At 43.8% G+C, this 24,732-nt stretch overlaps 1 protein-coding gene across 7 annotated transcripts in view; it reads left to right on the top strand.

Annotated features, from left to right (window-relative positions):
- The window catches only part of SZT2 (SZT2 subunit of KICSTOR complex), a 112,931-nt gene that overhangs the window by 5,293 nt on the left and 82,906 nt on the right, over positions 1-24,732 (top strand). For all 7 annotated transcript variants that reach the window (XM_040407806.1, XM_040407807.1, XM_040407811.1 and 4 more), the window contains exons 2-9: positions 19,759-19,884; positions 20,400-20,573; positions 20,959-21,129; positions 21,205-21,336; positions 21,692-21,830; positions 21,910-22,016; positions 22,572-22,782; positions 22,855-23,025. In XM_040407806.1, coding sequence (XP_040263740.1) covers positions 19,759-19,884; positions 20,400-20,573; positions 20,959-21,129; positions 21,205-21,336; positions 21,692-21,830; positions 21,910-22,016; positions 22,572-22,782; positions 22,855-23,025 — 1,231 coding nt within the window. The remainder of the gene's footprint in view (positions 1-19,758; positions 19,885-20,399; positions 20,574-20,958; positions 21,130-21,204; positions 21,337-21,691; positions 21,831-21,909; positions 22,017-22,571; positions 22,783-22,854; positions 23,026-24,732) is intronic.

The following is a 24,732-nucleotide window of genomic DNA, read 5'->3' on the forward strand; positions in this document are numbered from 1 at the left end:
AGAACCGCCAGATCTCTCCCTTCCACAGGAAACGCAGCAAGTCCCTGGAGGGGGCGGACACGGGGACTGTCAAGTAAGCGTCCTTGAGGTCTAGTTTTACAAACCAATCGCTCGGCATAAGGAGATCTCGGAGTAGATGGATGCCCTCCATTTTGAAGTGGCGATAGCGGACAATCGCATTCAGAGCCCGCAAATTGATAACTGGGCGCATCTGACCCCCTTTCTTCTGGACCAGAAAGATAGAGCTGATGACCCCCTTCGAGTATGGCGGGGCCCTCTCGATCGCTCGCTTGTGGTAGAGGGAAGTGAGTTCTAGGTCTACCAGCGCGGCGTTGGGGCGAGACAGCAGGGAGGTGGGAGGGGGTGGAATCTGGTCTGGCGAACCCACGAGTTCCACGTGGAAGCCTTCTATAATGGATAAAATCCAAGGGTCGGATGTTATTGCCGCCCAAGCAGGGGAAAAATGAAGGAGGCTGCCCCCTATGCAACGATCCAAAGAAGCCCCCATCGGGGGAGGACTTACCGAAAGGATGTCGTGAAGACTGATTCCCTCTGTAGGATCTGCCACGCCATTGTCCACCTCTGGCAGGGAAGAAAGGGGATGGAAACCTCTCTTCCTGGAAGGCGGGGCGTTGATGAAAGGAGCCTCTGCCCGCGTTGCGGGCTTGAAAATTGGAACGGCCGGACAGGCGGCCCCTAATACTGCCGGCCCTGGTGGAGACCCGTCCCTGGAATACTCTCCTAATGGAAGATTGGGCCTTATCTAAGGCAGTGAATGCTCCCACGAACCGACTCAAATCCTTAATAAAGGAGTCGCCAAAAAGATGACCCTGAGCATCTGCGCCTGATTCAGTCAGGGCCAGGTTGACCAGTTTTGGGTCTATTTTAAATAGAATCGCCTTTCTTCTCTCGATTGCTAGAGAGGAGTTGGCATTGCCAGCGATGCAGATCGCTCGCTGGATCCAGCCTCTCATTTCCTCTGGGTCAATAGGGGACCCATCTGACCTGGCATTCTCAGCCATCTCAAATAATTTGGCCAGAGGACCAAATACATCCAGGAGCTTGTCCTGACAGCTACGCAGAGCTGAGTCTAACCCCTTACGGGGATTCCAGTCGGACTTGGCAAGAAATTGTGTGACTTTGGGATCAACCACAGGGGTGTCACATACCTTATTAGGTACGATGGGTCTAGGGCATTCCGCCTTCATCTTATTGCGCGCCTCCTTGCTAAGGGGGCGGCGGACCCAATACTGCAAGTGTTTGCCAACATGGTCCGTCGGCAGCCACTCCGCCGATCTGGGATGGTGGAGGGCGTTAGGGTCAAACATGGGCTCTCCCAAAGGGTCAACAAGGGAAGAAGCCGGAGTAACCAAAGCAGAGGAATCCTTCACTTGAGAAGTGGAAGGGGTGGGGCAGTGGGGGGCACTGGGCCCCGAATGCGTTTCTTCCTCAGAATCAGCACTAGCTTCAGCAAAAGCCTCCTCATCTGACCCAATCTCGGCGTCAGAATCGCTTAATTGTTGCGCTCTAGCGCATTTCCAAGGCCGCGCCCGTTCTGCCTGGTGCGGAAAGGCTCTCTTACGCGATCTATGCGGGTGTTCAAGGGTGGCCGGAGGCGCACCAGTCAATTGTTCCTGTGGCACAGGACTATTCATAGGAGGTTGCTGAGCTGTGGGGATCGCAGGCTGCACAGACCCTGAAACAGGGTGACCAGCCAGTGCCCGTGCTATCGTATGAGACAGCACAGAGGACATGGAGTCCATTGCAGCAGTGATTGCGGCCGAGACAGAGCGTTGCAGCGCTACTGCCTGGGTGTCAGCCCCAATATGGGCATCCCTCCCAGGGGATGAAGGTGCTGAGGCCTCAGGGGTTGGGTCTGATAGAGGCATGGCAATAAAGATAAAGTATACTCAATATCTGAGGCAGGGGAAATATGACTGATCCTAAGGTACTGGAGGGAAACTAAGATAAAACTGTGGGATCGGAGGGAGCTAAATAGATGGGTCACTGACAGAAAGCAACTAAAACTGGGTTATTCACCCGATTGTGAGGAGCGCCGGCGAGAGGCGACTGGAACACAGGACGGATGCGGCGAAATGACAAGGGCCACCGAAGTCTCGCGAGGCCCGGCGGGAAAACACAGAAGAAAATCAAAATGGGTGCTAAAATCCCGCGATAACAAGCTGGAGGCGGCCAAAGAGGGCTACCAATATGGCCGCCGAGATCACGCGGTCATAGGAGAAGACCGGGGAAGAGTGCGGGAAGCGATGAGCCGATGGTGGTAAGACGCAACTAGAAATAAATAACTACGAGGGCTAACACTGTAACCGCAAGAAGCGGAGCCTATGGGGGAGAAAATAGAACGAGCACAATAAAATAAAATACCAGCAGATGCGATGGCCGCAGGGGACTAGCCCCAAGCAATGACCAGCACCATAAACGCTAAGAGAAGCGTGCAGCTAAAGCAAAATCATTAAATACAGCAAATATAAATAAATGCACAATCAGTATAGACACAAGGAGCTGCCAAAATGAGTACTTATCTTGGTGGCAGCAGCAAAGAAAGAGGAGGATCTATAGGAGGAGCCGTCTGTTATATGGACTGTGAGGGGAGGGTGATGTTACTATGGTTACGCTATGTTATGTAAACTTTTCTTTGCTGCTATTGGTGGACAGTAAAGAAGGAGATAGCAATAGGAGCCTCCGTGTCTTACTGTAAAACTCAGGATCAGTACAGGATAAGTAATGTATGTACACAGTGACTGCACCAGCAGAATAGTGAGTGCAGCTCTGGAGTATAATACAGGATGTAACTCAGGATCAGTACAGGATAAGTAATGTATGTACACAGTGACTGCACCAGCAGAATAGTGAGTGCAGCTCTGGAGTATAATACATGATGTAACTCAGGATCAGTACAGGATAAGTAATGTATGTACACAGTGACTGCACCAGCAGAATAGTGAGTGCAGCTCTGGAGTATAATACAGGATGTAACTCAGGATCAGTACAGGATAAGTAATGTATGTACACAGTGACTGCACCAGCAGAATAGTGAGTGCAGCTCTGGAGTATAATACAGGATGTAACTCAGGATCAGTACAGGATAAGTAATGTATGTACACAGTGACTGCACCAGCAGACTAGTGAGTGCAGCTCTGGAGTATAATACAGGATGTAACTCAGGATCAGTAAAGGATCAGTAATGTATGTACATAGTGACTCCACCAGCAGAATAGTGAGTGCAGCTCTGGAGTATAATACAGGATGTAACTCAGGATCAGTAAAGGATCAGTAATGTATGTACACAGTGACTGCACCAGCAGAATAGTGAGTGCAGCTCTGGAGTATAATACAGGATGTAACTCAGGATCAGTAATGTATGTACACAGTGACTGCACCAGCAGAATAGTGAGTGCAGCTCTGGAGTATAATACAGGATGTAACTCAGGATCAGTACAGGATAAGTAATGTATGTACACAGTGACTGCACCAGCAGAATAGTGAGTGCAGCTCTGGAGTATAATACAGGATGTAACTCAGGATCAGTAAAGGATCAGTAATGTATGTACACAGTGACTGCACCAGCAGAATAGTGAGTGCAGCTCTGGAGTATAATACAGGATGTAACTCAGGATCAGTACAGGATAAGTAATGTATGTACACAGTGACTGCACCAGCAGAATAGTGAGTGCAGCTCTGGAGTATAATACAGGATGTAACTCAGGATCAGTACAGGATAAGTAATGTATGTACACAGTGACTGCACCAGCAGAATAGTGAGTGCAGCTCTGGAGTATAATACAGGATGTAACTCAGGATCAGTACAGGATAAGTAATGTATGTACACAGTGACTGCACCAGCAGAATAGTGAGTGCAGCTCTGGAGTATAATACAGGATGTAACTCAGGATCAGTACAGGATCAGTAATGTATGTACACAGTGACTGCACCAGCAGAATAGTGAGTGCAGCTCTGGAGTATAATGTAGGTGCTAGATTGTGCTCATGGCCTCCAGATTTGAGATCTTCAGACAATTATCTATGACATGAGAAGACTGTTTTCTGCTGGACTTCACCTTTAAGGGCACTTTCACACTAGTGTTATTTTTTTCCGGCATAGAGTTCGGTCCTAGGGGCTCAATACCGGAAAAGAACTGATCAGTTTTATCCTAATGCATTCTGAATGGAGAGCGATCCGTTCAGGATGTCTTCGGTTCAGTCTTTTTGCCCTTTCAGGACGGAGATAATACCGCAGCATGCTACAGTTTTACCTCTGTCCCGAAAAAACAGAACACTTGGATGCATTAATGCCGGATCCGGCCCAGAGTGTTCCGGTCAAAACGGATCCGGCATTGCGGTCTGCGCATGCTCAGACCACAAAAAATTTGAAAAAAAAAATTCCAGTTTTTCCGGATGACACTGGAGAGACGGATCCGGCATTTCAATGCATTTGTCATACGGATCAGGATTCTGATCCGTCTGACAAATGCCATCAGTTTGCATACGTTTTGACGGATCCGGCGATGGAACTGCCTGCCGGAATCCTCTGCCGCAAGTGTGAAAGTAGCCTAAGTCCTTCCTTTCCATTAAAGGGAGTCTTTCACGCCGATTGACCCTATTAACCTATTAACAGATTTATGTCCACGGCATCCCCCCTATTAAAACTGTTCTTACCGTTAGTTCCCTGCTAGCATCGTTCGTCCGAAAAACACTTTTATTCCGTATATCAAATGAGGCTGTGAAGGTGTCCAGGGGCGGCCTTACAACGGCCGGTGCCCAGGCCCCTGGGTCATTTTCATACCAATCCACTCCCCCTCCACCGCTTCTGCCCGCCCTTGGTCTCTTCTTTATCTTTCCTCCTACTGTCAGTAATCCTGCGCATGCGCCGATGACCGCGATATCGGCGTGTGCGCATTGAATGACCACAGTCTGGCCGGGGCATCACAGTTTACTGTGCGCATGCGCCGGCCCGGACCTAACTTACATTCTTGCCGTGATCACAGCATTACGGCGCATGCGCGGGATTACTGACAGTAGGAGGAAAGATAAAGAAGAGACCAAGGGCGGGCAGACGCGGCGGAGGGGCGGGCAGAAGCGGCGGAGGGGGAGTGGATTGGTATGAAAATGACCCAGGGGCCTGGGCACCTTCACAGCCTCATTTGATATACGGAATAAAAGTGTTTTTCGGACGAACGATGCTAGCAGGGAACTAACGGTAAGAACAGTTTTAATAGGGGGGATGCCGTGGACATAAGTCTATTAATAGGGTCAATCGGCGTGAAAGACTCCCTTTAAGTGAAGAGATCAATGCCTTCAGAAGCTCATAGACGTCAGTTTTTACTTGAAACATTCTCATTAATTAATGAATGATTTCTATTATGGAAACAGTGTTTCAGACATTTATTTTGTACAACTCAAAATAGTATCTTGTAATTAAAGGTTACTTTGTTTGGGAAATGGTCATCAATTCATCTCGTCCTCTCCACCAGGAAGGCTCATGAGCTTTCTGTGTATCACATAAAATGTTCATTTTCAATAAAAAAATACATTAGATGTTTGTTATTATTTCTGCTTTACATCTACATAAGGCTTCGTTCACATCACCGTTCAGCCCTTCCATTAAACTTGGCAAGAAAACGGAAAGGACAGATTCGGCACATAACTGAGCCAAACGGAGCCCATAGGTTTCCGCTCAGAAGAAGATTTTTGAATCAGAGACAAAAGTCCTGCATGCACTACTTTTGTCTCCGCTCCAAAATCTTCTTCTGAGCGGAAACCGAATGGATCCCATTATAGTCTGTGGGGCCCGTGGGGTCCGTTCGGCTCAGTTATGTGCCGAATCCGTCCTTTCCGGTTTCCTGCCCCCGTCTCGGAAAGGCTGAACGGTGATGTGAACGAAGCCCTAGTGTTTTTTCCTCTTACTTTTAATGCTGTTGCATATAGGATTTAGTTAAACAGAAATATACATATAGATATTTATTAACACCGGTGATTTATACGCAGGCCTCTACATAAGTTCGGCTCTTGCTGCCGGCCATGCAACTTGCTTTAAACTATGCCAGCTCCCATAAACTGTCGTGAAAAATTATGAATGAGACGGTCTGGCCGGCCTGCCCTCTTCCCCGCCCACGCCACGTCCCCTTTATCCTCCACTTTGAAAAAGTGGTGTGAGCGGGGTAAAGGCACACATTCTGTCATAAAACACCTCTGCTACAAAAAATGCGACCTTAATACGCCACAACGTGGCATAGAACTAAAATTAATGCCTATATAGTAGAGTGGACGAAAAGACAGGGAATGTCATATTTGTAGTCTATTGTCCTGCTATTATACTGTCCCCTATGTACAAGAATATATCTACTATAATACTGCTCCTATGTACAAGAATATAACTACTATAATACTGCTCCTATGTACAAGAATATAACTACTATAATACTGCTCCTATGTACAAGAATATATCTACTATAATACTGTCCCCTATGTACAAGAATATATCTACTATAATACTGCTCCTATGTACAAGAATATAACTACTATAATACTGCTCCTATGTACAAGAATATAACTACTATAATACTGCTCCTATGTACAAGAATATAACTACTATAATACTGCTCCTATGTACAAGAATATAACTACTATAATACTGCTCCTATGTACAAGAATATAACTACTATGATACTGCCTCCTGTATATAAGAATATAACTGCTATAATACTGCCTTCTATGTACAGGAATATAACTACTATAATTCTGCTCCTATGTACAAGAATATAACTACTATAATACTGCCTCCTATGTACAAGAATATAACTACTATAATACTGCCTCCTATGTACAAAAATATAACTACTATAATACTGCTCCTATGTACAAGAATATAACTACTATAATACTGCCTCCTATGTACAAGAGTATAACTACTATAATACTGCCTCCTATGTACAAAAATATAACTACTATAATACTGCTCCTATGTACAAGAATATAACTACTATAATACTGCCTCCTATGTACAAGAGTATAACTACTATAATACTGCCTCCTATGTACAAGAATATAACTACTATAATACTGCTCCTATGTACAAGAATATAACTACTATAATACTGCTCCTATGTACAGGAATATAACTACTATAATACTGCTCCTATGTACAAGAATATAACTAGTATAATACTGCCTCCTATGTACAAGAATATAACTACTATAATACTGCTCCTATGTATAATAATATAACTACTATAATACTGCTCCTATGTACAGGATTATAACTACTATAATACTGCTCCTATGTACAGGAATATAACTACTATAATACTGCCTCCTATGTACAAGAATATAACTACTATAATACTGCCCCTATGTACAGGAATATAACTACTATAATACTGCTCCTATGTACAGGAATATAACTACTATAATACTGCTCCTATGTACAAGAATATAACTACTATAATACTGCTCCTATGTACAAGAATATAAATACTATAATACTGCCTCCTGTGTACAAGAATATAACTACTATAATACTGCTCCTATGTACAAGAATATAACTACTATAATACTGCTCCTATGTACAAGAATATAACTACTATAATACTGCTCCTATGTACAAGAATATAACTACTATAATACTGCTCCTATGTACAAGAATATAACTACTATAATACTGCTCCTATGTACAAGAACATAACTACTATAATACTGCTCCTATGTACAAGAATATACCTACTATAATACTGCCTCCTATGTACAAGAACATAACTACTATAATACTGCTCCTATGTACAAGAATATAACTACTATAATACTGCTCCTATGTACAAGAATATACCTACTATAATACTGCCTCCTATGTACAAGAATATAACTACTATAATACTGCTCCTATGTACAAGAATATAACTACTATAATACTGCTTCTATGTACAAGAATATAACTACTATAATACTGCTCCTATGTACAGGAATATAACTACTATAATACTGCTCCTATGTACAAGAATATAACTACTATAATACTGCCTCCTATGTACAAGAATATAACTACTATAATACTGCCTCCTATGTACAAGAACATAACTACTATAATACTGCTCCTATGTACAAGAATATACCTACTATAATACTGCCTCCTATGTACAAGAATATAACTACTATAATACTGCCTCCTATGTACAAGAATATAACTACTATAATACTGCTCCTATGTACAAGAATATAACTGCTATAATACTGCTCCTATGTACAGGAATATAACTACTATAATACTGCTCCTATGTACAAGAATATAACTACTATAATACTGCCCCTATGTACAAGAATATAACTACTATAATACTGCTCCTATGTACAAGAATATAACTACTATAATACTGCTCCTGTGTACAAGAATATAACTGCTATAATACTGCTCCTATGTACAAGAATAGAACTACTATAATACTGCCTCCTATGTACAAGAATATAACTACTATAATACTGCTCCTATATACAAGAATATAACTACTATAATACTGCTCCTATGTACAAGAATATAACTACTATAATACTGCTCCTATGTACAAGAATATAACTACTATAATACTGCTCCTATGTACAAGAATATAACTACTATAATACTGCTCCTATATACAAGAATATAACTACTATAATACTGCCCCTATGTACAAGAATATAACTACTATAATACTGCTCCTATGTACAAGAATATAACTACTATAATACTGCTCCTATGTACAAGAATATAACTACTATAATACTGCTCCTATGTACAAGAATATAACTACTATAATACTGCCTCCTATGTACAAGAATATAACTACTATAATACTGCCTCCTATGTACAAGACTATAACTACTATAATACTGCTCCTATGTACAAGAATATAACTACTATAGGGGGGCGGAGCCGAGCCACGCTGCTGAATGGCCGCACACGCTTGAGCTCCTCCAGCATTCCGGCTCATTTACCCTATAAAAGCCTATATTTTACCTGATTATGGGGAAACCTGGCAAAGAAAAGAACAGAGGAAGCTCAGAGTCTACCCCACTGCGCTCCAGACAGCCTGAGATGGAGAAGTTCCTACGAAAAGCACCGAGAGCTGCCGCGCAGAAAGGCGCCAATATGGCGGCGTCTATTGCCCAGGACTCTGACGCAGGAGAGCTATCTGATGCGGGTAGCGGCTCTGATGTTTCAGACAGGAGGCCCAGAGATCCGCCTTTATCAGAGCGGACCCTTCGCCGGGTCCTTGAATCGGCCCTTACACCTCTTAAACAAGATCTGGCGGACATCAAAGACGATATGAAGCACCTAGGCCAGAGAGTGGTCACGCTAGAGGGTACGCAGGACGCCATTATAGCCTATCAAGGCAAAGCATCAGAAGTATTGGCATCCCACAAAGCTCTACTGAATGAGGCCTTCCTGAAACTAGAAGACCAGGAGAACCGGAGTCGCCGGCGCAACATACGCATACGCGGCCTACCTGAGTCGATTGCGACGGAGGCCTTACCGACTGTGGCGCGTGAGCTGTTCTCCAAAATGCTTGGGCCAGACAGAGCGGAGGGGATCGTGGTGGAGCGCATACACAGGGCGCTGCGCCCTAGGCCTAAACCACAAGAGCCACCACGTGACGTAATTTGCGGCCTACTGAGCTATGTAGATACCGCGGCCCTCCTAAAAAGGCAACGAGAGATGGAAGTGTTGGAGTATGAAAATACCCCGATTCAGATGTTTCAGGACATTGCGCCATCCACTCTGACCAAAAGACGTCTCCTCAGACCTCTCCTGGAAATCCTAAGGAAAACCTCGACCCCATTCCGCTGGCTATACCCCTTTGGGTTGGCAATTTCCAGAAATGGCAAGCTACTCACCGTGCGTTCACCTGCAGACCTGGATTCTGTCTGGCGGTCTCTGGACGTTCCTCCGGTGGAAATTCCCTCATGGCTGCCAGCTGACCAAGATGGCGCTCTTCCCACACCACCTCGCGTATCCGCATGGCAGACGGCGTCTACAGGCAAGTCGGATCGCTCGGGCCGCAGCAGGATTGACAGAGATCCCACCTGATTAGAAGTACTACAAGCATTCCTTGCTGATATTTCTACCTCCCCAGAATTGGAGATGACTGTTGCTCACCTCTACGATATACAGGTTCTAAAGGCAGACTTAGCCTCTTTACATTTTCTATGTTTTCAGCGTTTTTACGGTTTTATTTTTATGGCCTACCTTTTATTTGGGCTTAATGTTGTGTCATATTTGAATGTTTTTGCACCGTGTCTCTGTCGCTAAAGGATGCTACCTCTAGAACATTACACTTCGTTCCTCATTGCAGGGTGATGACCGGACGGATTAAGATGCTGGACACTTTTTCTGTTTTTGGTCTCTTTTGTTTAGACCACAGGTGCTTTACTTGCCCCCTCGCCAGTCCAATCCTGTCTTGGCTGGTGATAGGTAGAGTACCAACCCCTCCTCGGACGGGTGTCTTGTCTGAGTTACTCACTTGTCAACTTGACATGTTTAATGTTCTCTTACTCATTTTTTGTTCTTTTGTACTTCCCTTACCTTCCTTCCCTTCTCCTGCTCATATCATCTGTATGCTCTTCCATACTTCCATGGATGTATTATGCATTTACTCACCTGAATGTATGCAGAAATGTCTTCTATAATAGTCGCCTCACTAAACGCGCACGGGCTGAACGAGCCATGTAAAAGGTCTCAAACTCTATCTCTCCTTCTGAAAGATAAGGTCTCTGTGGCCTTTTTGCAAGAGACCCATTTTAGAACAGGCAAAGTTCCTAAACTTCCCCCCAAGAAATTTGTCCAGTGGTTTCACAGTACTCATGATTCCGCCAGTAGAGGGGTTAGTATAGCTGTGCATAAATGCCTCCCCTTTAAGCACTCAGCTATCTCAGCAGACCCAGAGGGCAGGTACATCTTTGTAAAGGGTTCACTGGGCGAATCTCCAGTGACCTTAGCTAACTTATACGCTCCCAATAAAGGCCAAGTACCATGGCTCGTTCAGACCCTTAATGCATTGTCCTCCTTCTCTGAGGGCTTACTAGTTTTGGGGGGAGACTTCAATGTTGCCCTGGAGCCAGCGGTGGACACCTCGGCGGGCAGACCTTCAGTATCTTACAGGCTCCTGAGAAGATTAAAAATTTCCCTGAGGAAACTTAAAGTATTAGATGTCTGGCGGGCCCTAAACCCCAATGGCCGAGATTATACTTTTTATTCACATGCTAAACTGTCTTTCCACAGATTGGATTACATTTTCCTGTCGAGTTCTTACGTGCGTAATGTCTCTGGAGCCCGGATAGGTAATATAACATTGTCCGACCATGCCCCTGTCATTGTTAATTTTTCCCTGTTTGGACCACAGAGAAAGGAGCGCTTGTGGCGTCTCAATGATACCCTGATTCTAGACCCCAGACATGCAGATAAAATTAAGGCCTCAATATCTGAATTTTTCACGCTTAATGATACCCCAGAGTCGCCTCCTTCTCCTTCTATATTATGGGAATCCCATAAGGTGGTCCTCAGGGGGGAGCTTATAGCTTTGGGAGCTTTTTTGAAAAAACAAAGGACACTAGCCCTGGACGCCTTATTGGCGAACATAACCCGTTTAGAATCCTCCCATAAGGAATCTCGGGCTATAAACACCCTAGCAGAACTAACTGAAGCCAGAACAAAACTAAAAAATTTATTGAATGTCACCTCAGCAAAGCTGGTCCTCCGTTCCCGATTCAAGGCCTATGCTCATGGGGATAGAGGAAACAGACTGATGTCGGCAATTGCCAAGAAGCAGTTTTCTGACTCCTTTGTTTCCTCTATTAAAGACTCCAAGGGCAAAATACATAAGTCCACTCCAGATGTTGCTAAAGCATTTTGTGCCTTCTATGAGGCCTTATATAATTTGCCACCCCCTAATGGGACTACCCCTGGAGATTTATCCGAGGCTACTGACAAATTCTTGCAGTCTCTGGATCTTCCCTCTGTATCCCCATTAAAAACTTCCCTCCTGACTAAGCCTATTTCAGACTCGGAGGTGCGCAAGGTCCTTATGTCTATCCCATCAGGTAAAAGCCCCGGACCGGATGGATTTTCCATTGCATACTATAAATCCTTTCAGGATGTGTTAATCCCACGTTTCAGGAACTTGTGCAACTACCTTCTGACAGGGGGTTCTCTTGCTCCTCATTCCTTATTGGCGCACATTACTGTTCTCCATAAGGAAAACAAAGATCCAACATGCTGCAGTAATTATAGGCCAATATCTTTACTCAATAATGATGTGAAGTGGTGGGCGAAAATTCTGGCTACCAGGCTTCAGGATGTTCTCCCTGACATTGTGCATGAAGAACAAGTAGGTTTTGTCCATGGCAGACAGGGGTCGGAGAATACGGTGCGGCTTCTACATCTTGTGAATTGGGCTAAGAGATCCTCTAGGCCTTTAGTCCTAGTGAGCACAGATGCGGAAAAAGCCTTCGACAGGGTCAGCTGGCTCTTTATGTCGCGGACCCTGTCGAAGTTTGGCCTCCCGGACCAGTTTATTAGTGCTGTTAACACCCTTTATTCGGCCCCCTCTGCCATGGTCAAAGTCAATGGAGCATTGTCCCCACCATTTCGCATCACCAATGGGACAAGACAGGGGTGCCCCCTCTCCCCGGCGCTGTTTGTACTGGTCATGGAAACCCTTCTGTGTAAAATTAGGTCAGATCCTGCTATCAAAGGCCTTCAGATTGGCTCGCAAACCCATGTTACTGCAGCATTCGCGGATGACCTTTTAGTCATGACCTCCAACCCTGCGGAGGCATTGCCCAAGTTGTTGAATACTTTTGAGGATTTTGGATTTGTATCCAATTTTAAAATAAATTATGGGAAATCCATGGCACTTAATATTTCATGTCCCCAATCTGTAGTCAACAGTCTAAAACGTACCACCCCATTTACCTGGGCCTCCAGAGACATTACATTTTTAGGAACACGTGTTTCGGCCAATATTTAAGACCTAGCCTCTCTTAACTATGCTCCACTCCTGCAAGAGGTCCGCACTCACTTACAGAATCTGAAACTCCCTTTTGTTTCGTGGATAGGGAGGAAAAACTATCTGAAAACTTTCATTCTCCCCAAATTTCTTTATTTGCTGCAAGCCATACCTATATGGCAGCCAAACTCATACTTCTCAGAAGTCCGCCGAGTGTTCACGCGCTTCCTCTGGAATGGTAAGTCTCCACGCATTGCCTACTCTGTCCTTACAAGGGACAAGAAGTTTGGAGGCTTTGGGATGCCTGATGTAAAGTCATATTACACTGCTGTTCAGTTATGTAGATGTGTATCTACCCTGTCCCACAAATCTAACTCTCTTTGCTCACGGCTCGAATCTGTACTACTCACCAATCAGGATCAGCTTACTCTATGGGGTGTTAGGCCCTTTTCAGCCAATCATTACGCCTCTTCCCCGGTTTGGAAAGGAATGCTAGTAGAATGGTCTAAAATGGTCAAATCCCAGCAGTTTAACTTCCCTAACCCCTGTATGCCTCTTAAATTGTTACAGAGCTATATTCATCCTTCTGTGTCAAACCCCTCCGGGATTTGGTCTAGGCTCGCTGGCTTGTCCCTGCGGGATGTCCTTCTCCCAGACGGTAGTTTGCAATGGGATTTAATAATGGATCGCCCCGAAATCAAGTCAGCTCCTTTTTTCCACTTAGCAGACTTTAAGAGAGATACTAAGTTATGCATAGGGAACTTTGCCAGTAATAGCTCCCCTTCCTGGCTTGAAAAGAAAGTCTTGGCCCCTAGGCCTCCTCTTAGGCCATTATCCCAGATGTATAAAGAATTGCTTTCCTCTTTACCTCCAGAGCTCGGTTATGTGACTTCATGGGAGCGAGAGCTTTCTATGACCTTGACGGAACCAGAGAGGGCCTTTGTTTTAGCCCACTCTCATGGCTTCAGTCGCTGTGTAAGAATTCAGGAAAATTCTTTTAAGCTACTAAGTAGATGGTACAAAACTCCTGAATTCTTGCACAAACTTAATCCTGAGGTACCTGAGGTGTGCTGGAGGTGTGGCATAGAAACCGGTTCACTATCACATATCTGGTGGTTCTGCCATAAGATCCAACCGTTTTGGAAATTGATAGAATCAATGATTAATAGTGTTTGCAAAACCAAAGTCGTATTAGATGCCAAACTTATCCTACTGTGGTGCCCTAATAGCACGATAACCCCTGCTAAGAATAACCTCCCTACAATGCTGATCACAGCAGCGAGATTACTAGTACCCCTTTTGTGGAAATCTGATTCCCCTCCAAATCTAGATATGTGGACGGACAAGGTAGATCATATCTACCGCTTTGAGGAATTGGCGCATTGGGAAACAAACTCTCGCCATTGTTTCCTAAAGCTATGGTCCCCGTGGAAATCACACAGGAATTTCACATGATAGAGCAGGATTCCCTCACTTTTCTGCCCCCTCCCCCACCTAACCCATTGTCTCCCCTTCCCCCCCTTTTTTCCTCCTTTTGATGTTTGTTTTATGGTGATGATGATGATAATCGCTAGTATTGTCTACACATGACTTGTATGCTGGATAACTATTGTAACTTTTAATGTTATGATACTGATGTCTTGTGTGGGCGTGTGGCCTTGTTTTCTTACCTCAATAAAAAGAAATATGGTTAAGAATAGAACTACTATAATACTGCCCCTATGTACAAGAATAGAACTACTATAATACTGCCTCCTATGTACAAGAATATAACTACTATAATACTGCTCCTATATACAAGAATATAACTACTATAATACTGCTCCTATGTACAAGAATATAACTATTATAATACTGCTCCTATGTACAAGAATATAACTACTATAATACTGCCTCCTATGTACAAGAATATAACTAATATAATACTGCTCCTATGTACAGGAATATAACTACTATAATACTGCTCCTATGTACAAGAATATAACTTCTATAATACTGCTCCTATGTACAAGAATATAACTACTATAATACTGCTCCTGTGTACAAGAATATAACTACTATAATACTGCTCCTATGTACAAGAATATAACTACTATAATACTACCTCCTATGTACAAGAATATAACTACTATAATACTGCCCCTATGTACAAGAATAGAACTACTATAATACTGCCTCCTATGTACAAGAATATAACTACTATAATACTGCTCCTATATACAAGAATATAACTACTATAATACTGCTCCTATGTACAAGAATATAACTATTATAATACTGCTCCTATGTACAAGAATATAACTACTATAATACTGCTCCTATGTACAAGAATATAACTTCTATAATACTGCTCCTATGTACAAGAATATAACTACTATAATACTGCTCCTATGTACAAGAATATAACTACTATAATACTGCCTCCTATATACAAGAATATAACTACTATAATACTGCTCCTATGTACAAGAATATAACTACTATAATACTGCTCCTATGTACAAGAATATATCTACTATAATACTGCTCCTATGTACAAGAATATAACTACTATAATACTGCTCCTATGTACAAGAATATAACTACTATAATACTGCTCCTATGTACAAGAATATAACTACTATAATACTGCTCCTATGTACAAGAATATAACTACTATAATACTGCTCCTATGTATAAGAATATAACTACTATAATACTGCTCCTATGTACAAGAATATAACTACTATAATACTGCTTCTATGTACAAGAATATAACTACTATAATACTGCTCCTATGTACAAGAATATAACTACTATAATACTGCTCCTATGTACAAGAATATAACTACTATAATACTGCTCCTATCTACAAGAATATAACTACTATAATACTGCCCCCTATGTACAAGAATAGAACTATTATAATACTGCCTCCTATGTACAAGAATATAACTACTATAATACTGCTCCTATATACAAGAATATAACTACTATAATACTGCTCCTATGTACAAGAATATAACTACTATAATACTGCTCCTATGTACAAGAATATAACTACTATAATACTGCTCCTATGTACAAGAATATAACTACTATAATACTGCTCCTATGTACAAGAATATAACTACTATAATACTGCTCCTATGTACAAGAATATAACTACTATAATACTGCTCCTATCTACAAGAATATAACTACTATAATACTGCCCCCTATGTACAAGAATAGAACTATTATAATACTGCCTCCTATGTACAAGAATATAACTACTATAATACTGCTCCTATATACAAGAATATAACTACTATAATACTGCTCCTATGTACAAGAATATAACTACTATAATACTGCTCCTATGTACAAGAATATAACTACTATAATACTGCTCCTATGTACAAGAATATAACTACTATAATACTGCCTCCTATGTACAAGAATATAACTACTATAATACTGCTCCTATGTACAAGAATATAACTACTATATTCAGCCTCCAGGATCTCAGGTCTCGCAGATTTGGCACAGATTAAGAGATTTCTCCACAGCTGACTTTATAGGAAAGGTAAACGGCACTTTACCGGATCAACATCCCCTTAGCTTAGCCTGGAGTACATTTAACTTTCTAGACCTAATAACTATAAAATCTGCTGGGAAACAACTAACTACTCAGAAGTCATGTGTAATGACCCCGACATGGTTTGAAAAATTAGCAACCCCCCCTTCCCCTCAACGCAAATTGATATCCACTATATATTTGGCCTTGATCTCACCACAACGTCGCACTACTCCACAATATGTCCACACTTGGGCTAATGACCTTAAGGTTACCTTTTCGGAGACAGATACTCTCCGTATGCACGCACACTCGCATGGCTTCTCCCGCTGTGTGAAGATCCAAGAGCACTCATATAAGGTCCTCACACAGTGGTACCTCACCCCCAAACAACTATTTCTTAGTGGTCTGAGTGATCATGACAGGTGTTGGAGGTGTGGGGAGGAGAGTGGCACTCTTCTACACATTTTTTGGTCCTGTTCTAAAATAAGAGGATACTGGGATGACGTCTCTCGGACCATTAATGAAATTCTAAACACTAACCTGACATTAACCCCAGAGTTGGTTCTTTTATGGCTTCCAACAAAAGAACTATCGCCATCAAGGAACAAACTTGTTATACACTTGATTCAAGCTGCCCGTCTACTTATCCCCCAAAAGTGGCTGAGTAAAGAACCCCCCACCACCTCTCAGTGGTTAAGCAAACTAGATCACGTTCATCGTATGGAAGAGCTAGCGGGCTGGGAACTTAGGGCACATGAGAAGCACAAAAAGCTATGGGCCCCATGGATTACATATAGATATGCGAATGGTACACCAACATCTTAAACAATTTTCAACAGACAAACAACTTTGAAAATGTCCCCCCAGACAGGAACGACACATTAGTGAGAATGGAGGGTGCTAAACCTTCTTTCTCCCTTTGGAATCATCAAAGGTTATCTTAACAGCTTCAGACCGTATCTGTCCAGTTCTAAGGACACCCATCCCCCATCCCCCATCCCCCATCCTCCCCCCCCTTTTTATATGTTTGTTTGACCTACCTACATCAGGTCACACACCAAATGTCAATTAGTTGGTTCTAGATGACCTTGCTCTGAAGACATGCACTTTATATATGTCATATGTATACTATGCACTATACTGTCAAAGTACGCTCTAGACTTGTCTGTAATAACTCTGATTTGTGCATCAAGGTATGTAAACATCTCTTTTGATATGCTTTTCAATAAAAAGACAATTGACAAAGAATATAACTACTATAATACTGCTCCTATGTAGAAGAATATAACTACTATAATACTGCCTCCTATGTACAAGAATATACCTACTATATTACTGCCTCCTATGTACAAGAATATAACTACTATAATACTGCTCCTATGTACAAGAATATAACTACTATAATACTGCTTCCTATGTACAAGAATATATCTACTATAATACTGCTCCTATGTACAAGAATATAACTACTATAATACTGCCTCCTATATACAAGAATATAACTACTATAATACTGCCTCCTATGTACAAGAATATAACTACTATAATACTGCTCCTATGTACAAGAATATAACTACTATATTACTGCCCCTATGTACAAGAATATAACTACTATAATACTGCTCCTATGTACAAGAATATAACTACTATAATACTGCTCCTATGTACAAGAATATAACTACTATAATACTGCTCCTATGTACAAGAATATAACTACTATAATACTGCTCCTATGTACAAGAATATAACTACTATAATACTGCTCCTATGTACAAGAATATAACTACTATAATACTGCTCCTATGTACAAGACTATAACTACTATAATACTGCCTCCTATGTACAAGAATATAACTACTATAATACTGCTCCTATGTACAAGAATATAACTACTATAATACTGCCTCCTATGTACAAGAATATAACTACTATAACACTGCTCCTATGTACAAGAATATAACTACTATAATACTGCCTCCTATGTACAAGAATATAACTACTATAATACTGCTCCTATGTACAAGAATATAACTACTATAATACTGCTCCTATATACAAGAATATAACTACTATAATACTGCTCCTATGTACAAGAATATAACTACTATAATACTGCTCCTATGTACAAGAATATAACTACTATAATACTGCTCCTGTGTACAAGAATATAACTACTATAATACTGCTCCTATGTACAAGAATATAACTACTATAATACTGCCTACTATGTACAAGAATATAACTACTATAATACTGCTCCTATGTACAAGAATATAACTACTATAATACTGCTCCTATGTACAAGAATATAACTACTATAATACTGCTCCTATGTACAAGAATATAACTACTATAATACTGCCTCCTATGTACAAGAATATATAACTACTATAATACTGCTCCTATGTACAAGAATATAACTACTATAATACTGCCTTCTATGTACAAGAATATAACTACTATAATACTGCTCCTATGTATAGGAATATAACTACTATAATACTGCTCCTATGTACAGGAATATAACTACTATAATACTGCTCCTATGTACAAGAAAATAACTACTATAATACTGCCCCCTATGTACAAGAATATAACTACTATAATACTGCTCCTATGTACAAGAATATAACTACTATAATACTGCTCCTATGTACAAGAATATAACTACTATAATACTGCTCCTATGTACAAGAATATAACTACTATAATACTGCTCCTATGTACAAGAATATAACTACTATAATACTGCCCCCTATGTACAAGAATATAACTACTATAATACTGCTCCTATGTACAAGAATATAACTACTATAATACTGCCTCCTATGTACAAGAATATAACTACTATAATACTGCCCCTATGGAAGGAAATCCTCTTTTATTTGTAGATATCTTACTGTACGTGAGGGGGATTTATATTGGGATGAGGTGGTATATAAAGTGTGTCCCTGCTTTAGTAGACCTGTAGATGGTACCGTCCGAGCTTCCCTCACCCCAGAGGACCAGTCCATGGACTTCACATTTGTGTAATGCCGCCTTTCACCTGCGGAGGTGCTGCAGGGTCGCTGAGGGTCCCAGCATCCATAGACGCTGTGGTCAGCTGTTTTTCTTGGGTTCTCCTCTAACATAAAGGGGTTTTATAATCAGAGATCCCGATTAAGGTAAGTTTTCACGGATGGGTTTTGTGTAGCCCCGCCTCTTTACCTTGTCATGTGACCTGCAGGTGGAGGAGGCCGGACAGGTCTTCTTGTTGATGAAGAAGGATTACCGCATCTCTCGCAACGTCCGCCTGGCGTGGTTCCTCAGCAACCTTCACCAGTCCATTTCTCCAGTCCCTGAATCGGAGTTGGTAAGTGCGGGGTTAATGTGCGCCTTAGGTCGTAGTCATCCTCCTCTGACAACCAGCATGACTTGTTGCAAAGCTTGTTGTCACACAGCATTCCTAGAGTTTGTCCGTCCTCTGTTATTCCTCCGCACACTGACAGTTTGTGCTGCGGACCAGAGGGATGTCCGCGGTCCGTTCATTCATTGTGAGGAGGAATAACAGAGGAACAACTCATTTGACATGACACTTGCTCTAGCATTGTTATTTCTTGGAAAATGCAAATATACCTTATGAAAAGTTCTGCAGGTTTTTTATACACTTTCTGTTCCTCGCCATTTTGAAGATCTCTGCTTGCTTTTAGTGAATAGAAAGATTTGTGGTAGCTGAGGGTTTGTTTCACTGTGTCAGGGTAAGGCAATTCTCAGTGAGAAAGTCGCAGAAGCTGCACAAACCTTTCTCCTGCGCTGGGCCCCACACTGATGATTTCTAACTGCACTGACAGCAAGCAGAGATCTTGTGCATTGGTCTTTGTATTTTAGGGTTTACATGGCAGTGAAATAGAGGTGGTGAGCGTCTTACCTCACGGCTGGCAGCCCGATGATCCTGTCCTCCCCAGCCCGCTCCACTTAGTGCCATCAACCTTGGTCACCTTCCTGGCGCGGCAGTACCGCTTCGTGATAGAGCTCGACCTCAGTCCTTCTACGGTGATTGTGGTGGGTGCCGGATTATCAGATATGCTGAATTATTAATGTTAATGTAAACTGATGGGCGCCGGATTATCAGATATGATGAATTATTGATGTTATTAGCACCTAATGGGCGCCGTATTATCAGATATGCTGAATTATTGATAATAATAGGACATGATGGGCGCTGGATTATCAGATATGATGAATTATTGATAGTAATAGGACATGATGGGCGCCGGATTATTAGATATGATGAATTATTGATAATAATAGGACATGACGGGCGCTGGATTATTGACATTAATGGGACCTGATGGGTGCGGGTTATCAGATACGATGACTTCTTGACATTAATGGGATTGGGTGCCGGATTATCAGACCGCTGTTGACTTTGATTATCTGCCTCTAGGACGACTCCACGGAGGAGATACTTTTCGATGAGATCTTTCACTCTCTGTCCCGCTGTCTCCTCGGGCTGCTCCAGCCGTTCCGTATCCCAGGCTCCGGCCTGGTGTTCCGGCCGGAGATCTTCGTCACCATTCAGGCCTATTCCTCCATCATCGGACTGCAGAGTCACCAGGTAAGTGGCGTCCGGCGTGTCTGCACCGCCGCCTTCCGCTCCTCCTGTAACGCTCTGCCCCTCTCGCCACCTCAGGTGCTGGTTCAGGGCTGCCGCCTGGACGAGCAGAAGCTGCCGGCGTTTCTCCAGCACGTCTGCCTGCAGCTGGGAGCCTTCGAGAACAAGATCGCAGAGATGCTGCAGCAGCAGTACCGTCCCTTCACTCAGGTGGGCAACGGTCAGGACCCCCTTTACTGCTGAGCCTAATGGTATTTTCATGGGGGAAGAGAAGTGGCAATCAGTGTGTATGGGCGCTGCTTATCTCCGTGCATGCAATAATTTGTTTTACCTCTTTGAAGATTGTCTACACTGGGTGCAATTGTACCAAACCCTCAGCGTTGACAAGTATTAGGTCTTAAAGGGAAACGCTTTTTTGGATCCCGCGGAGTGAAACCTGCTCCACATGTTTCTGCGTGGATGAGATTTGTCTGATATTGTAATCCAGGTGGAAATTCCACCGCGTGACCGCCCCTTGCGGAGATGGCGCCATGTCCCCGTAGCTGAGCTTCGGTTCTTTCATTAGGATTGCCTATCTCTTTACGGAAACCAGCAGCCGGGCAGAAAGATGGGCGTGTCCATGGTCACGGCTGACATCGGATTGGTCAGTATGATACGGCAGGGGATCCTCGCCTTACAGCTGCTGCCAGCCAATTCCAGTGCAGGTAAGTGCGCCTCTCAAACCGCCCTGAACTGATAGATACCAATGTGACTGGTGCAAATGAGTCTCCACTACGTCTGTAGGAATAATCGTGATCACGGACGGAGTCACCAGCGTCCCAGATGTCGCCGTGTGCGAGACATTGCTGAATCAGCTGCGCAGCGGGACCATTGCCTGCTCCTTCGTCCAGGTAATAGGTGCACAGTGACCTACCAGTCACCAATGTAAGTGGCCACTGACTGGTCCCAACCCTGCAGGAGAAGCATTGCGTGCTGCCCGCTGACTGTGTGATGCCCCAGTGCAGGACGCCCTCCGAAGCCAGAGCTGTTTTTGGCTCTTGCTCACATAGGGGTCATCATTGGGGGACCCTTCTCTGTTGTCCCTTGGGGGCCCCCCAGAGTTGCCTGACCTGCAGAGGGAATCCTACTTACCTGATCCCCGCCACTGGGTTTTGGCTACTCTGCCGCTACTGTAGATCTTGGGTCTCCGTGGCTCCTGCATCTAATGACTGGCTGCAGCTGTGACATTCACCCCATGTGTCATGTCATTGGGTCACGTGACGCGTAGGGTACACATCTCGAATGCGGTCTCTCATTGGCTGCAGCGGCCACGTAACCCACGTCCCACTAAATGTTGAGACCCAAGATCTGCAGCTGTAATAGAGAAGTGAAGGAACTGGAACCCAGCTGTACGGATCAGTTTAGTATAAACCCCTTTAATTAACGCAGGTGCCCCCTTATTACAGGTTGGCGGTGTATACTCCTACGACTGCAGCTTCGGCTACATCCCTAACGTGGAGCTGATGAAGTTCATAGCCATGGCCACCTTGGGGTCCTACCTCTCTTCTTGTCCCGAAGTAGAATCCGGACAGATGGACATGAACGTTTATCACAAGGCGTTCTTGCTCTATTCCTTCCTGCGCACGGGGGAGGCGCTGAATCCGGAGTATTACTGTGGTGAGAGACGCCCGTCCTGTTTTAGTCTTTCGGATTCTGCAGCGGATGGTGATGCACATTTCTTGTTCTCAGGCTCTCAGCACAAGCTCTTCAACGAGCACCTGGTGTCCGCCAGCAGTAACCCTGCCCTCGCCACGCGCAGGAGGAAACATGCCGAAAAAGAGGTGCACGCCGACATTATTAGCGTGGTGTCCGTGCGGCTCAGGGAAGGCTACAGCATTCGGGAGATCCGCATTACAAAAGGTGAGTTGGACGCGTATGTCTTATGTAAACCTGTGTTACTAATTGATGCCGCCTATATATGACTAAAAGTGTGATTTGTGGGGCTCTGGTGGCTGGATCCCCCCTAAATCTAAAGGAGGGGGTGTCTGGTCTCTGTGAACATGACCATGGATGCATCCTCCCTTGGGCACAGCATTTCGCAGAGTTCTAAAAACGAGATTTTTGTATAACTTACCAGTAAAATCTCTTTCTCGCTCTTCCTTGGGGGACACAGGAAACCTTGGGTATAGCTCATCTCCATAGGAGGCGTGACACTAAGTGAAAGACTGTTAAGCCCCTCCTCCAGCAGCTATACCCTCAGCCTGGAGAGAGAGACTGCCAGTTATGTGCCCAAGTAGTTAAAACAAAGGCAAGGATCAACCAAAATAACACCAACAAGTCAAAACACCCGTCAGGGCAACCAAAACAATGGGTGGGTGCTGTGTCCCCCAAGGAAGAGCGAGAAAGAGATTTTACTGGTAAGTTATACAAAAATCTCATTTTCTCACCCAATTCCTTGGGGGACACAGGAAACCTTGGGACGTTCAAAAGCAGTCCAAAAATAGGGAGGGACCACAAACCCAAGATGCATTAAAACACCATAGGCATTAAGGCACCGCCGCCTGCAAGACCAGGCGGCCCAAAGCAGCATCCCCCGATGCATAAGTGTTCACCCTGTAGAACTTGGTGAAAGTGTGCAAAGAAGACCAGGTGGCCGCCTTACACAATTGTTCAGCCGAAGCTCGATTTCGCTGAGCCCAGGAAGCCCCGACCGCTCTGGTAGAATGAGCGGTAACACCAAAGGGCGGCTCCCTGCCCTTAGCACGGTAAGCCTCAGCAATAGCCATCTTGATGAAGCGGGCAATAACCACTTTAGATGCCGCCAGCCCCCTGCGCGGACCCTCCGGAACCACAAATAGAGAATCCGAGCGCCGAAAGGGTCTAGTTACATCCAAGTAGATCCTCAGAGCCCTAACAACATCCAGACGGTGAAGATCCCGTTCCCGAGGATGAGACGGGGACGGGCACAGAGAAGGAAGGACAATATCTTCATTCAGGTGAAAAGCGGACACCACCTTCGGAAGGAAATCCGGAACCGGGCGGAGAACTACCTTGTCCTGGTGAAAAACCAAGAGGGGTTCTACGCAAGAAAGTGCCGCCAATTCAGATACACGCCGAAGAGACGTGATGGCAACGAGGAAAAAAACTTTGCAAGACAACAAGCGAAGGGAAACCCTGCGCAAAGGCTCGAAAGGAGAAGATTGGAGAGCCGTCAGCACAACATTAAGATCCCAAGATGGAACGGAAGCGCGATACGGGGGAGCATAGTGAGCAACCCCCTGAAGAAAGGTCTTAACTGGACCGTGCGGAGCCAGAGGGCGCTGGAAGAGGATCGAAAGCTCTGAGATCTGACCCTTTAGGGTACTGAGACCCAAACCCAAGTCGAGACCAGACTGCAAGAAGGATAAAATCGTGGGGAGAGAAAACCGAAGGGGATGAACATCCAAGGTCTCACAGAAGTTCAAATAGGCCCGCCAGGTTCGGTAATAAATCCTGGACGATGCCGGTTTTCGCGCACGAATCATGGTACGGACCACGTCAGCAGAAAACCCCCGCCGCGTTAGGACTGCGGTTTCAATAGCCACGCCGCTAAACGTAGCGACCCTAAATGCTGGTGGAAGATCGGCC

This window comes from Bufo bufo, chromosome 9 (assembly GCF_905171765.1).
Source record: "Bufo bufo chromosome 9, aBufBuf1.1, whole genome shotgun sequence".
In the NCBI taxonomy this organism is placed as follows: Eukaryota; Metazoa; Chordata; class Amphibia; order Anura; family Bufonidae; genus Bufo; species Bufo bufo.